The sequence below is a fragment of the Oryctolagus cuniculus genome, chromosome X (assembly GCF_964237555.1).
Source record: "Oryctolagus cuniculus chromosome X, mOryCun1.1, whole genome shotgun sequence".
In the NCBI taxonomy this organism is placed as follows: domain Eukaryota; kingdom Metazoa; phylum Chordata; class Mammalia; order Lagomorpha; family Leporidae; genus Oryctolagus; species Oryctolagus cuniculus.
Window position 1 is genome coordinate 80,733,226 of NC_091453.1, and position 13,810 is coordinate 80,747,035.

At 43.0% G+C, this 13,810-nt stretch overlaps 1 protein-coding gene across 1 annotated transcript in view; it reads left to right on the forward strand.

Annotated features, from left to right (window-relative positions):
* Positions 1 to 1,895: 1,895 nt before the first annotated feature.
* The window catches only part of LHFPL1 (LHFPL tetraspan subfamily member 1), a 51,233-nt gene continuing 39,318 nt past the window's right edge, over positions 1,896 to 13,810 (forward strand). The window contains exon 1 of the mRNA XM_070066626.1: positions 1,896 to 2,357. Coding sequence (XP_069922727.1) covers positions 1,907 to 2,357 — 451 coding nt within the window. The 5' untranslated portion in view covers positions 1,896 to 1,906. The remainder of the gene's footprint in view (positions 2,358 to 13,810) is intronic.

The window sequence follows — 13,810 nt, forward strand, 5'->3', positions numbered from 1 at the left end:
CCTTCCTGCCCAAAACACATAGCACAAAATACATATGGATCAAGAGGGGAATTGTGGTGGAGAGAAAAAAAGAGCATTATACTAAGAATCAAATAACTGTGCTCTGGTCTGGCCAGTGTACCTCACTAGCATTTTACCCTTGGGTAAATCACTTCCTCTTCATATTCCCATCTGTGAAGTTAAGGGGGGGGCAGGGAGGGCGGTTCTCATTGTTTGGTAGAAAAGCACTGGCCTAGGAAGCTGCAGATCAGGTTTCTGGTTCCCATGTTGCTGCTTGCTAACTTACAACTATGACTTGATGAAAATCACTTTCCCTTTTACTGCACCAAACTCCCCCAATTGTAAAACAAGAAGGCTGGATTCGATGATTCATTAAGGTCCCTCTCAATCTGGAAATTGGGGGATTCTATGAAAAAAAGTTTCATTTATAAAACATAGATTGCAATGCCTACTCTGTACCAGGCATGATTTGATGACAATTGTGAAGGGGCTCATGGCTGGGACTCTGAGATTTTGAGTATGACTGCTGCTGTCAGTGTCCCAAAGTGGCAATACTGTGACCCCATATAGCCCATTACTATACTTCTCCTGCTTTGGGTTCCTCCATCCCAATACCCACCCCCCCACACACACACCACCACCACCTATAACGTAAACGATGATGATGAATCATGCAGAAGTTTCTGAAACATACTCCACCATCTGTCTGCTGGAGATATTCACAGTGCTGTCATCAAGCTGCAGTGTGGTCTCTTGCTGCCCGAATAGAGAAGCAAGCCAGAAAGCAATGGCAGATTAATGGAGTTGGAGGGAAGTGGTTGATTTTCTGACGGAATGGTCTGTGAAAGCCATTTATGAGCTGGACCGAAGAGACTAGATCTGGAAAGACTCTCAGTGTCTTGACTTTGAGATTACTTTTTCAAAAGGGAACTTTGACAATTCCTTACAGCTATATGTTCCTGCTGCAAGGTGCCAAGTGCCTGACCCTGATCTATTTTGGAGAGATGAGAAGCTTTCTTGACTGTATCCAGCAAAGGACATGAAAGTTTTTCTTAGTAGCTAGTCTAGAGTTAACTGCCACTAGTTGGAAAGTTGCCTCCCAGTTTGACTGTGGGAAAAATAACTGAAGAGAGTTCTCCCAACAGCAGCTATAGGGTACAATGAGACTAGACTCCAGTGTTGTATTCTACCCTTTTCAGTCTACCTGCTGTGTTCCAGTGAAAAGCTTGCATGAACATACATCCTGCCTAAGTCAAATGGGAATGTCCTGTAACTTCATGGTATGTTCTTCTTTCCTTGTACTCTTTATACAAGAGGTATTCAAAACATTAACAGAAAGCATGTTTTATGAAGAAAATTATACATAGATTTCAGAATTTATTGCCTCAAACTGAATTTATTTTCATTCCATTTTTCTGTGAACATTTTGAAGTTTCCTCATAGTAGGGGCAGACCTGTGAGTTGTCTTCCTCATTATTGACTCTGGAAATAACTTTATTCCTGACCCTATTGAGATATCAACCCTTTCCAGGCCTGCAGGCCAGCAAGGTCATTCAGCTGAAAGTCTAGGGGCTCTTATAGCAGCCTTGTTTTCATTTACTTTGCTCCCTTTCTGCTACTTGTTCAGTGCCATATGTTAAAAGTTAAAGGCTGTCTGATTAGGCTGCATTTAAACTGGTAAAACAGTCACTAATTCAGTTCTATGGTTCTTCCCTTCAGCCTAGATACCATAAAACTCTGAATCAGGCAGAAAGAAGGAAATATGGGGAAAATACTGAAAAGTGGATTCCCACAGGGCCTCAAATGATCCTCTAGAGAATAATCTTATCCAGAAGCAAGAACCAACTGGCACGTCAATGAACCCCAGCTTTGGCCGATCAGGTGGAAAATAGGCTGGAGAGCTTATATGGTAACTTTCCGCATTTGGTGCTGTGACCCAACACATCTCCCCATCTCTGCAGAGAAACCTGAGACTATGAGGAGCAGCCTGACCCTGGTGGGGACCCTCTGGGCCTTCCTGTCTCTTGTGACTGCTGTGGCCAGTTCTACCAGTTACTTCCTGCCTTATTGGCTCTTTGGATCTCAGTTGGGGAAGCAAGTGTCTTTCAGCACATTCCGGAGATGCAACTATCCTGTGAGGGGAGAAGGGCACAGTCTGATCATGGTAGAAGAATGTGGGCGCTATGCCAGCTTCAGTGCCATCCCAAGCCTGGCCTGGCAAATGTGCACAGTGATAACAGGTGCCGGCTGTGCTCTGCTGCTCCTGGTGGCACTGGCTGCTGTCCTGGGCTGCTGTATGGAGGAGCTCATTTCCAGAATGATGGGTCGTTGCATGGGAGCAGCGCAGTTTGTGGGAGGTAAGACTATGTCCCTGGGACTGGGTAGGTTGGTGGGGCAGGCTTTGGGGTAGGGAGAGTGCAGAACATACCCTTATGGAGAAATCCATTCTCACCGTCTCTGCTTTGTCTAACTCTAAGGCTATGAATGGGTACTCCTTTGAAATATCTAATCTAGGACTTCCCAAATTACCATCTATATTAGGGTTTTATTCATGACAAATTGGATAGTAGACAGAGTTGATATCTGTCTAGATATGTTGTTTAGCCTCTATTTTCATAATTTTCTTCTGATTCCAGGGTGTTCATTTACTCATATTCTCCAGATCTGCATTCCAAGGGAGCTGACACATGCCCTGGTATTACCACTCTAATGAGAAGTTGATCCGTAAGAGCTCTGCTCTCTGGTAGTCATCTCAGAAAATGGTGATCTGGTAAATGCATCCACAGAGGTGCTGATTGTTCACAATCCTCACCAAATAAATACATCTCTACTAGATATCAGACAGAATGTAGGGCTACATCTAAGGCTAGCCCCACTTGGCAGTCATTAACAGTCTACCCAGATTTCTTACTGCCCTGACCCACTTTACCTGTCATTTCCTTCATTCAGGCTCCCCCTAACTTTACCACAGAGAAACTGGGATACTGGCAGTGTGTGGATGGGCTAGGAAACAGCAAAAAGCAAAAATGACAGACTCAGGAAGGCAATGGGAGTAGTTTGATTTGAAGTGGGAAAGGAAAAACAAATTGAGATAGACAAATATGTGTATGAATATTTAAGCTATTTTGTATACCTAGATTGCACAGTCAGAAAAAGTACAGATAGAACCTACTGCTGAAGGTTGTTGTTAGAGTTTTAGAATCATTATACAATCCATCATCATTATTATGGCACAGTGTGGGTGACAGAGCCAGGAAGCCTGGATTCCACTTCTCGTTCTTGCACTGAGTTACTTTGTGGCAATGTGATCTCTTTGTGCTTCATTTCCCCTGAATTTGTCCCCTGGAAATGTAGCCTAGATTTGAAGTTTCTTCTCTGCAACTACTACATTGAGGAGGCCTTGGGATGAAGTGGTAGTGATGAACTTAGGCAGTTTGGGCTGGTTTTCAACCGTTCCCACAGAGGACATTTGGTAATGTCTGAAGATATTTTTGGTTATCACAGGTTAGTGAGAGTGCTACTGACATCCAGTGAGTGTAGGGGAGTAATGGTGCTAAACATCTTACAATGCACCCCACTCCAACAAGGAATTGTATAGTCCAAAATATCAGTAGTGCCAAGATTGAGAAATCCTGGGCTAAAGTACCATGGTTTCCTGGACTCCTCATGAAAAGCACCAGATTTATTTGGTTGCACCAGTTAAAATGATGCTTTCTGCCCTTCTTTCCACAGGCTGCTGTAAAAGTTTGAAATCTGAGTTACCATTCTAGCCTCCCTCATCTCTGAACTTTCCTGCTCTTTAGCAACTGATAGTTTTCTGGTCACATTGGAAAGAATTATATAGTTTCTCTCTTCCACTTAAGAACCATGGTACCAAACCAGATGCTAAGGCTGATCTAACTCAATGATTTTATCTCCCTCAAGGAACTCCATGCATATCACAAATCAGTCTTGGGCTATCTTTTCACCTGTATCTTTGAGTGTGCTATAGTTAACTCAGCACTTCTGTGGGCACGTTATTTCAGGAAATGACATCTGGCTGGCAGGAGAGAGGAATGGTCATAGCAATTCATATTTATGGCCCCAGAGCCAAGCTAAGTGCTTGCACAGAGCAAGTGTCCAGTAAGTGTAGAAAGAATGAATGTATGAATAAGGCAATATCTAAAATATGCTGAGGTAAGTTGGACATGTGAGGCCTGAGTTAGTTTACATCCTTTCCTTTTTTTCCAGACTTCAGTGCCAGGCTATTAGCATCCTGAGCTCTCTTTTCTTCTGACAAGAGACTGACAACTTAGCCTCCATTGCATTTTTAAGAGTTCCCAGCACAAAGTTAGGAGAGGCTAACTGGCAGCGATCAGGCTACAGGCCTGTAGCAACAGTCTCGATCAGACTCCATATCTTAATAGTGAGCCCTATTCCCAGCTAATGTCCCAAAGGGGCTTCACTAAGATTTACAAAACTCTCATAGTTTCCATATAATGCATTTTCGGTGATCCCATCTCCTAGGTCAGAAAATTAAAGGAAATCATTGAGAAAGGATGTAGAAAGGTATTGGAGATTTGAACATTGATAGATTGACCAAATTTTTTTCAGTGCCAAGTGTCATAAAAACGATGTCAAAACATAATACAATTGTAGTGTCATAAAATTCTGCCATTCTATATTCCCCATGTTCTTTGGTCATAGGAACATGGTCACAGCATTTACGTTTACATAGGAGTCTTTAAAGCTCAAGAACATTTAGGTAGCTTAAGAAACTCAAGAACAACAAAACTAAATGAATAATCCAGTTAAGAAAAGGGAACAGTGTTATGGTACATTGAACTAAGCTGCCACCTGTGATGCCAGCATCCAAATCCGAGTACATGTTCGGGTACTGGTTTCTCCATTTCCAATCCAGTTCCCTGCCAATGCTCCTGGGAATGCAGCTGAAGATGGCCCAAGTACTTGGTCCCCTGCAGCCCACGAGAAAGGACAAGATGAAGTTCCCGGCTCCTGGCTTTGACCTGTACTAGCCCTGACTATTGCTGCCATCTGGGGAGTGAACCAGTGGATGGCAGGTTCTCTCTTTCTCTCTCTCTCTCTCTCTCTCTCTCTCTCTCTCTCCCTCCCTCTCCCTCTTTCCCACCCTCTCTCCCTCCCTTTCCCCTTTCAAATATATAAATAAATAATCTTTTTAGAAAGAAATGATCAAATCAAAAGATATAAATAGACATTTTTCAAGGGAAGAAATACAAATGCAAATGGCCAACAGATACATGAAAAAATGGTCTGGATCCCTAGCCATCAGGGAAATGCAAATAGAAATCACAATGAGGCATCAATTCACCCCAGTTAGAATGGCTATTATACAAAAATAAAAAAAAAATGTTGACAAGGATGTGGAAAAATGGGTATCTTTACATACTATTGATGAGAATGCAAATTAGTATAGTTATTACGGAAAACAGCATGGAGAGGCCTCAAAGAAAACACCCCAAAAGATTTATGTCCTATTTCTGGGCATATATCCAAAGGAAGTGAAGTCAGCATATAAAAGAGATACCCGTATTCCCATGTTTTTAGCACCTCAATTCACAGTAGCAGAGATATGTAATCAACCTAGATATCCATCAACTGATTACTAGATGAAGAAAATGTGATGGAATAGTACTCAGTTATAAAGTAAGAATGAAATCTCGACATTTTCAACAGAATAGATGGAACTGGAGATCCTTATGCTAAGTGAAATAAATCAGACACAGAAAGGTAAATATCACATGTTTTCCCTTAAATGTGGAAATTAATATAGAATATAAAAATTGTGTGGATGTCATATTATTTGTTATGTACATAGTTACAAATATTGTCTTCAATGATTTATACCATCTACATGACAATATACCCTTTTTCCCTCACTTAATGATCATTGTCATGAATCTCACATTGTGTAATGTTAATATCTTTGTTTTCAAGACAAAATAGCATATGTGTGTGAAAATAATATCTACATATGAAACGAATATGGCAAAAATGTTAAAAATTGTTAAAAAATAAATTTTAAAAATGCTTTTAGGAGCACAAAGAAAAAATAAATGTCACACTGCACCTCATTTAATTATTGTTAACAAAATATTTTAATAAAAATAAAATTCAAGAATAAAGAGTCTTTAGACAGAAATCATAGTAAAGGTCAAGATCCAGGTCATGCTATCAGGTTTATCCTTGGGCAAAGGAATAATATCAGGAAAGACTACTGGACCTCTGCAGTTTTCCCACTGTAACACTAGCCAACTAAGAACCCTCCCTTTCTCATTCTTAGAGATTGCTGGCTGTCAAGGTTATATCAGATATGAAGGAATGGTGAAGACTTCTTGGAAATATTATATTTTCTAGGATCCCCTTGGCAATGACCATCACCTATGGCTCTTTGGAGAACTTGGATCTGACCCTCAGAGACAGGCTTTGCCAGTGGCAAAAAGCCAAGCCTGGAGAAAATTTCGAACTCCATGGATAAAAGACACAAGAGAAAGAGCTGTAGGGGTTAAGTTTAAGCCTGTTGTTCAGCTGAGGGGAATTGATTTCGCTGCTCGAAGCCTGGCTGCTCCTAGGCAGCTAGTGCATTAAGCAAAATACATCAGGGGAGGAGCCAATTTGTTTCAGGTCTGGATTATCTCTGCCAGACCCCAAACCACTGAAGAGATGGAGTATCCATTAAGAACTACCTCCTCCCCCTGCCTGACGTTTGTTCGCCGGTCTGGCGGCTGCCCACAGAGATGAGTGGTGGGAAGTGGGAGAGACAGGAAGAAATAAAGAGCTGCTGGCCTGAGTCATACTCAGCAAGGTGACCTGATGAGACCCTTGGGGCCCATTTGCTTCACCTGCAGCTGATCCAGCTGGACAAGCGTAGGGTCCAGGGAGACTTCCACTGGGACCTCCATGCCCTGCTCCAACCGGTGAAGGAAACATCTGGCCAGGAGATTATTTCAACCCTGGGGATGCTGAGTTTTCCAAACATCTGGCCCCTGGGCCCTGAGAACACAGCCATTATTCACATTCCCCTGGGTATACATGTGCAAGATGCTTGTGAATAATCCCCATCTTCTGTGAGAGCTAAACAAAGAAGAAATAGGTGAGAAGTAAATATAAGGAACTTCTTGGCAGGAAAAAAATGTAAGATCCTGGATCAGGTTACTCAAGGGAGGCCAAGAATCATTCTGGAGTAGAGAATGTATCAGAATACCTGGAGTGCTTAAAACAACATGAACTCCCCAACACCCCAGTCTCCTTTTGCATTCTCATATACACAGCACCAGGTAGAAAACTTCATGTTTTGAAAAATTTCCCAGTGACTCTGATACACATGTTGTGTTCTCTTTCCCTAACCCAAGGGAGAATCACCATTATGGACATTTTTTTTTTCAAGAGATAGAATTCGACAGACTCAGACACACACAATGCTTTTCTCCATATAAGGTCTTAGTGCTCCATGCTTCAAGCTGAATGAAAGTGGCCACTGGAGATAGATTGATATCGGGGATGACCCCTAAAATTTATATACCTGAATTTGGGGTGCCATACGATATCACCATATGCTTATTAATAAAGCCCAATATTAATAAGCCTGAGAGGGTTCTTGCCTAATATTTAGAGAAGAATTCTAAATACCGGCACAGATAAATGAGGCAGCATGGTACATTTTAAGCTTTTATTTAGTGAGAAAGATATGTAGGAGAGTGAGAGCTTTATCTAAGAAAGAGAGGTAAATCTGGGTTCATATCAAGCACCAGAAACCAGCCACATGGAGGAGCATCTAGGTGAGGAAGCCTAGGGCGGGCGGCCCGAAGGCCACGTGTCCTGGAGGTGCAGGGTATTGCAAGCCTCCTCCTGGCAAAAGGCCAGGGAAAAGAGAAGAGAGGGTGGGACACACTGTGTCCTAGGCTTTTAACCCACTTCCAAAGGGGAGTGGTTAATTAACCTGATTGGCTGGTAGGCACCCAGGTGTGGCCAGTTAGGGGCATGAGGTCACATAGGGGTGTGGTGATAGTATCAGGTAGGGTTTGAGGTCACACAGGGGCATGGCGAAGGCATGGTTTTCCAGCTCACAAACCTAATTGATTTTAACCTGTGTGCCTGCCTACTTCAAGATCACTGAGATCTTGATTCCAGAAACCATTATCTTTCTATAACTTATACCTGTTGATTATGTGTCAATTAAAGTGGCTTAAAATATTACCTATTCTGGAAGCCATACCTTTTCTTGGAAAGTCTTCCAAAAATTTTACCAGTTATCATGTCATTTTTCCTTACCATGATGAGTAACGATTATACAAATAGCATTCAGGAGCTGGCATGGTGGTGCAGTGAATTAAGTTACCACCTGTGATACTGGCATCCCATATCAGAATGCCAGTTCGAATCCTGGCTGCTCTGCTTCCAATCCAGCTCCTTGATAATGTGCCTGAGAAAGCAGTGGAAAGATGAGTGAGAAAGCTCACATACTTGGCCCCTGCCACCCACATGGGAGACCCAGATGCAGTTCTGGTCTCTTGTTGCAGCCATTTGGGGCGTGAAGCAGCAGATAGAAGATCTCTCTCTCTCTCTCTTACCCTCTTTGTCAATCTGCTCTTTAAATAAATAAATACATAAATAAACAATTTTTTAAAAAATAAAGCCCCCTTAAAAATTAAAATGGCATCCAAGGAAGTTAACCTGCTAGCCAAGACTCACAGAGCAAACTGATATGGAGCAAAAAATATGGTCTAAGGCTTCTGACTCCTAGCCCTGGAATTTATGAGCTTCCTCTTGATTTTTCTTTTTCCCTTTGGGAAGAAAACTGTATCATAATGTTTTCCAGAGTGATCCATGGGCCATTTACATACGAATCACCTGGGATTATGGATAGTGCAGATTCTCTAGTGCTAAGAAGTCAGACTTGAGGCCTACTAATCTGCATTTTACACAACCTTTTGGGCTGACTTAATTCTGAAAATGTATTATGAACTATTTCAGATGTATGCACCACTCAGCTTAACAATAGAATATTACCAATATAGTTGAATCCCTCTTCATATGCTGATAACACTCCTTATCCCCACTGCAAAGTTAACTACTGCCTTGGATTTGTTATTTATTGTTCCCCAGCATGAGGCCAGTATGCAGTAGAATTTGAAAATACTATGTTCACTTTGTTCAAAGTGCTGTTTCTTTCTGGAATTCCCTTTTCTTCCTTTCTGTCTGGAAATAGCTGTCCATCCTTCAAAGGCCAGGCCCAGTGCAGCCTGTCTGTGAATCCTCCATTGATCTAGTTTTGACATCTCCAGCAGATGTGAACTATCCTCTAACTCTGAGAAAATGTGGGGATAAATGAGCGGGGTTGGTGAGTGAGGGAGTCATGCATTGAATGGGGACTCGAAGATGGGATTGGGGAGTGTAATAAGATGGTTGCTCATTCAACAGTTGCACTTGTGAATGGGATTCAGAAAAGCTGGTTGATAACACCCATGAGGGGCTATTGCCTACAGACAAAGCTTAGGTGCTTCACTAATTAAAGATGTATGATTGGGAGAGGGTTATAGAGCTGTTGGCATATAGAAAAATAGTTAATTCAGTAGCACAAGAAGGCTGAGGGCAGCTGGAGCAAGGGCTTTAAATTCTCTCTCAGATTTTGCACTTGAGTGTTAGTATTAATGTTCAAGTTCCACAAGGGCTAAAGCTGAATAACATTTCCAACTCCAGACCTCTGCTTGGTTAGCACAGTGAATTCAAACCATAGCAAACAGGTTAGAGGAGGACATTTGGTACATTTTTTTTTGATAGGGGATTGCTATGGAGGAGGACAGTTGAGGAAGGGAAACAAAATGGCAGCCTATTGGACATCTGCCCTTTGCAGTAGCTTTCCATCCCTTCTTACAGGTAGGCGAGACTAGGAAAGTACTCAGCTAAGCATATGCAGTTGAGGAAGACTTCTCCAAGGGGCATATGTGTTTAGAGGATCAGTAAACTTGGGAGTTAGCAATGAAGAGAAACACCAACCAGGGCTACAGCTGATATGAGGGCACTTTAAAGAACTTGTGGGGAAATGGAATGAAAAGATGTTTGGGGTGGATATTGTGGTGTATTAGATTAAGTAGCTGTTTGGGATGCCAGAACCCCTTATCGGAGTGCCTGGTTCGAGTCTCAGATACTCTGCTTCTGGATCCAGCTTCCTGCTAATGCACACTCCAGGAGGTCTTCCATCTGCTGGTTCACTCCACGATTGACTGCAATGGCCAGGGCTGCACCGATCCGAAGCCAGGAGCCAAGAGCTTCTTTTGGGTCTCCCACATGGGTTAAGGGGCCCAAGGATTTGGGCCATCTTCTGCTTTCCCAGGCCATAGCAGAGAGCTGGATCGGAAGTAGAACAGCCAGGACTAGAACCAGCGCCCATATGGGATGCCAGAACTGCAGGCAGCGGCTTTAACCACTAAGGCGCCATAGCGCCGGCTGCACCCCTGCATAATTGTAAGATAACAGCTCCAACTAGGCAGTTTTTGAATGGAGCCCTATGCAGGTGTTGACTTTTTAACTTTTTGTGCTGAGAACAAGGAGATGAAGAAGAAATTAATATGGAGGATATAGTTCTAAACTGAGGGAGGCAGCATAGGGAGACGCAGCACAGTTTAATAATAAATATTTGTTGAGTACTTTTTGTGTACCAGGCACTTTATGTATATTGATTCTTGGGACAGCTCTGTAATATCCAGTGCTCTTACCACTCCCATTTTGAAGATGATGTTACTGAGGCACAGAGAGATTTAGTAGTCTGCATAAAGTCACACAGCTTCCAGGGGGTAGAGTTGGAATTTGAACTTAGTTCTAGAATGACAGCTGCACCGATTCTCTTTAGCTATTATGTTGTACTGTCTTTCCAAATCTAAGGCCTGCAAAATTCCTAATGCTTGTTAGAGATATTGTTGCCAAAAGGTAGTCATTTTTTTTTATTTGACAGGTAGAGTTATAGACAGTGAGAGAGAGAGACAGAGAGAGAAAGGTCTTCCTTCCATTGATTCACCCCACAAATGGCCGCCAAGGCCAGGGCTGTGCCAATCCGAAGCTAGGAGCCAGGTGCCTCTTCTTGATCTCCCATGTGGGTGCAGAGTCCCAAGCACTTGGGCCATCCTCCACTGCACTCCTGGGCCACAGCAGAGAGCTGGACTGGAAGAGGAGCAACCGGAACTAGAACCTGGCACCCATATGGGATGCTGGCACCGCAGGCAGAGGATTAGCCAAGTGAGCCACGGCGCCAGCCCCAGATAGTCATTTTTGAACACCCAAGTCTAGAATGGCAGAGCATCTAAGGGTTAATGAGTTGTCTGATCAGTGAGAAAAAGTGTAACCAGCAGCTGGCTATGTGACTTTGGGTAAATTGCTTTCACTCCCTGGGTCTCAACATCCATGTCTATAGCAGGAAAGGACTGGAGTAGGTAACTTCTGAAGACCTTTTCGTCTCTAAGATTCTATGATGGTATCAGGTGTCTAGGATGATCTTTTTTTTTTAAAAAAAAGATTTATTTATTTATTTGAAAGTCAGAATTACACAGAGAGAGGAGAGGCAGAGAGAGAGGGGTCTTCCATACGATGGTTCATGCCTCAATCGGCCGCAACGGCCGGAGCTGCCGATCTGAATCCAGGAGCCAGGAGCTTCTTCTAGGTCTCCCATGTGGGTGCAGGGGTCCAAGGGTTTGGGCCATCTTCTACTGCTTTCCCAGGCCATAGCAGAGGGCTGGATGGGAAGTGGAGCAGATGGGACTAGAACCGGCTCCCATATGGGATGCCGGCGCTTCAGGCCAGGGCGTTAACCTGCTGCGCCACAGCGCTGGCCCCTAGGATGATCGCCTAACCTTGCCAAGGAAGTCCCTTTCAGAAACCTTCCTGCTTTGGGAAGTGTGGGCAAAGGAAACTCTCTGGTTACATGGATAGAGTGTACTCTGAAACACGTGCATTAATTGAGCACTTTTTACGTACTGGGTACCAAACATATGTAGTTGAAGCCCCTGCCTTCAAAGAACACACCCTCTGGTGAGGGAAGCTGATGATGAACTGTTGCAAAGAGTACATCCATCACAGACCATTTTAGTCACAGGAGTGAAAGCAAGGTGCCATGGGAACAGACAGGAGGAACATGTTACTTAGCCTGTTGGTTGGCCAAGCTGTGGAAGGTTTCCTGACTTGAGTTCCTCAGCATGGCTGAAGAAGGGGGAAAGTTTTCTCTGCTGTACCTTGAAATGCACATGGCCAGCACCAGCTACTGCTTGAGACATCGAAGTTCATACCAGTCCAAGGGAAGTGTATGGTGGTTGGAAAGTAGAGCTGCTGTTCTTTTATAAACTTGTGTTCTTTTCTTTCTCATCTGTGAGAAAGGTCCATATTCATTAATTCTTCCCTCAAAGGGTAAATAGTGGTAGCAGAAGAAGGCTGTTTCATTTCATTTGTCCTGAATCTATTAAGCATCCTCTGGGCTACCTCATCATATCTTAAGATTCCAGTTTGTGGACCAAAACAGGAGTACATATTGTTCTATAACTACTGGATAAATTCCAGAGCCTAGAAAGGTCTTTGACCAGTTTCATTTCCCATAAGATTATGAGACAGATAAGAATGCCTTCAAATGTTAAGCATTCCACTGAAAGGAATTTCTAACCTTAATTGGTCATCCTTTTAGTTTCCAAACCTTTTTTTTAATCCCCCTATTTAAACCCTTCTTGTTACTAAGGCTCTTATCTTCTCCTGTGGCCTCATTAAGTATTGAGAAAAGCAGGAATGCTACATGCCAGACAAGCACAGAGACTCCTTTGAGATCTTCCTGAAGGATTCTTCTGATGGCAAAGTGGCCTTATTAGTTTCTTAGAGTGTGCATGGACTCTTCCTCAATGAGGAAGGAGAAGTGAAAGTGAAGCCAGCATTTCCTGGTGCATCCTGCCTTTCACTGTCCAGTTTAGCCCTTGAGCTCCAGAAATTATAAACATAGCATTCATTCATCACTGTTCAGGCACCTGTTCTGTGTTACTTTCTATATTCTCATCCCATGACCTTTGGTGTTGCACCCAGGTATATACAGTGTTTTTGTAACTAGACTCTTTCGGTTTCAGATAGCTGAGACTCAAAAGGGAGTTTATTATAACATAAAGAAAGTGGGATTGGGAAGCTATCTGGAAGGACTGGCTACTCTTTTCTCCAGCTCTTTCATGGAAAGTTTGGAGGGTTCTCCATAGCAAGTCTGAATGACACTACTTCTTTTCTTTGTTTTCTCCCTCTATCAGTTTGCATAGCTTACTGAGGACTGCTGTCCACTCATAATTTTATTTTGAAAGTGTTTATTTTTATTTATTTGAAAATTACAGAGATAGGGAAAGAGAGAGAGAGAGAGAGAGAGAGAGAGAGAGAGAGAAACTCATCTTCTTGTTCATTACCCCCTTCTCCAAATGTCTGCAACAGTCAGGAATTGGTGGGTCTGAACCCACAAGCCAGGAACACCATCTGGGTCTCCCTCATGAATGACAGAGACCAAACTATTTGAGTCATCACCTGCTGCCACCCAGGGTCTCTATTAGCAAGAAGCTGGAATCAAGAATGATCCTAGATCTTGAATCCAGGCACTCTGATATGAGATGATAGTGTCCCATGCAATGTCTCTTTTTTAAAGATTTATTTCTTTATTTGAAAGTCGGAGTTACACACAGAGAGGCGAGGCAGAGAGAGAGAGAGAGAGAGAGAGAGAGAGAGAGGTCTTCCATCTGCTGGTTCACTCCCCAATTAGCCGCAACAGCCAGAGCTGTGCCGATCCGAAGCC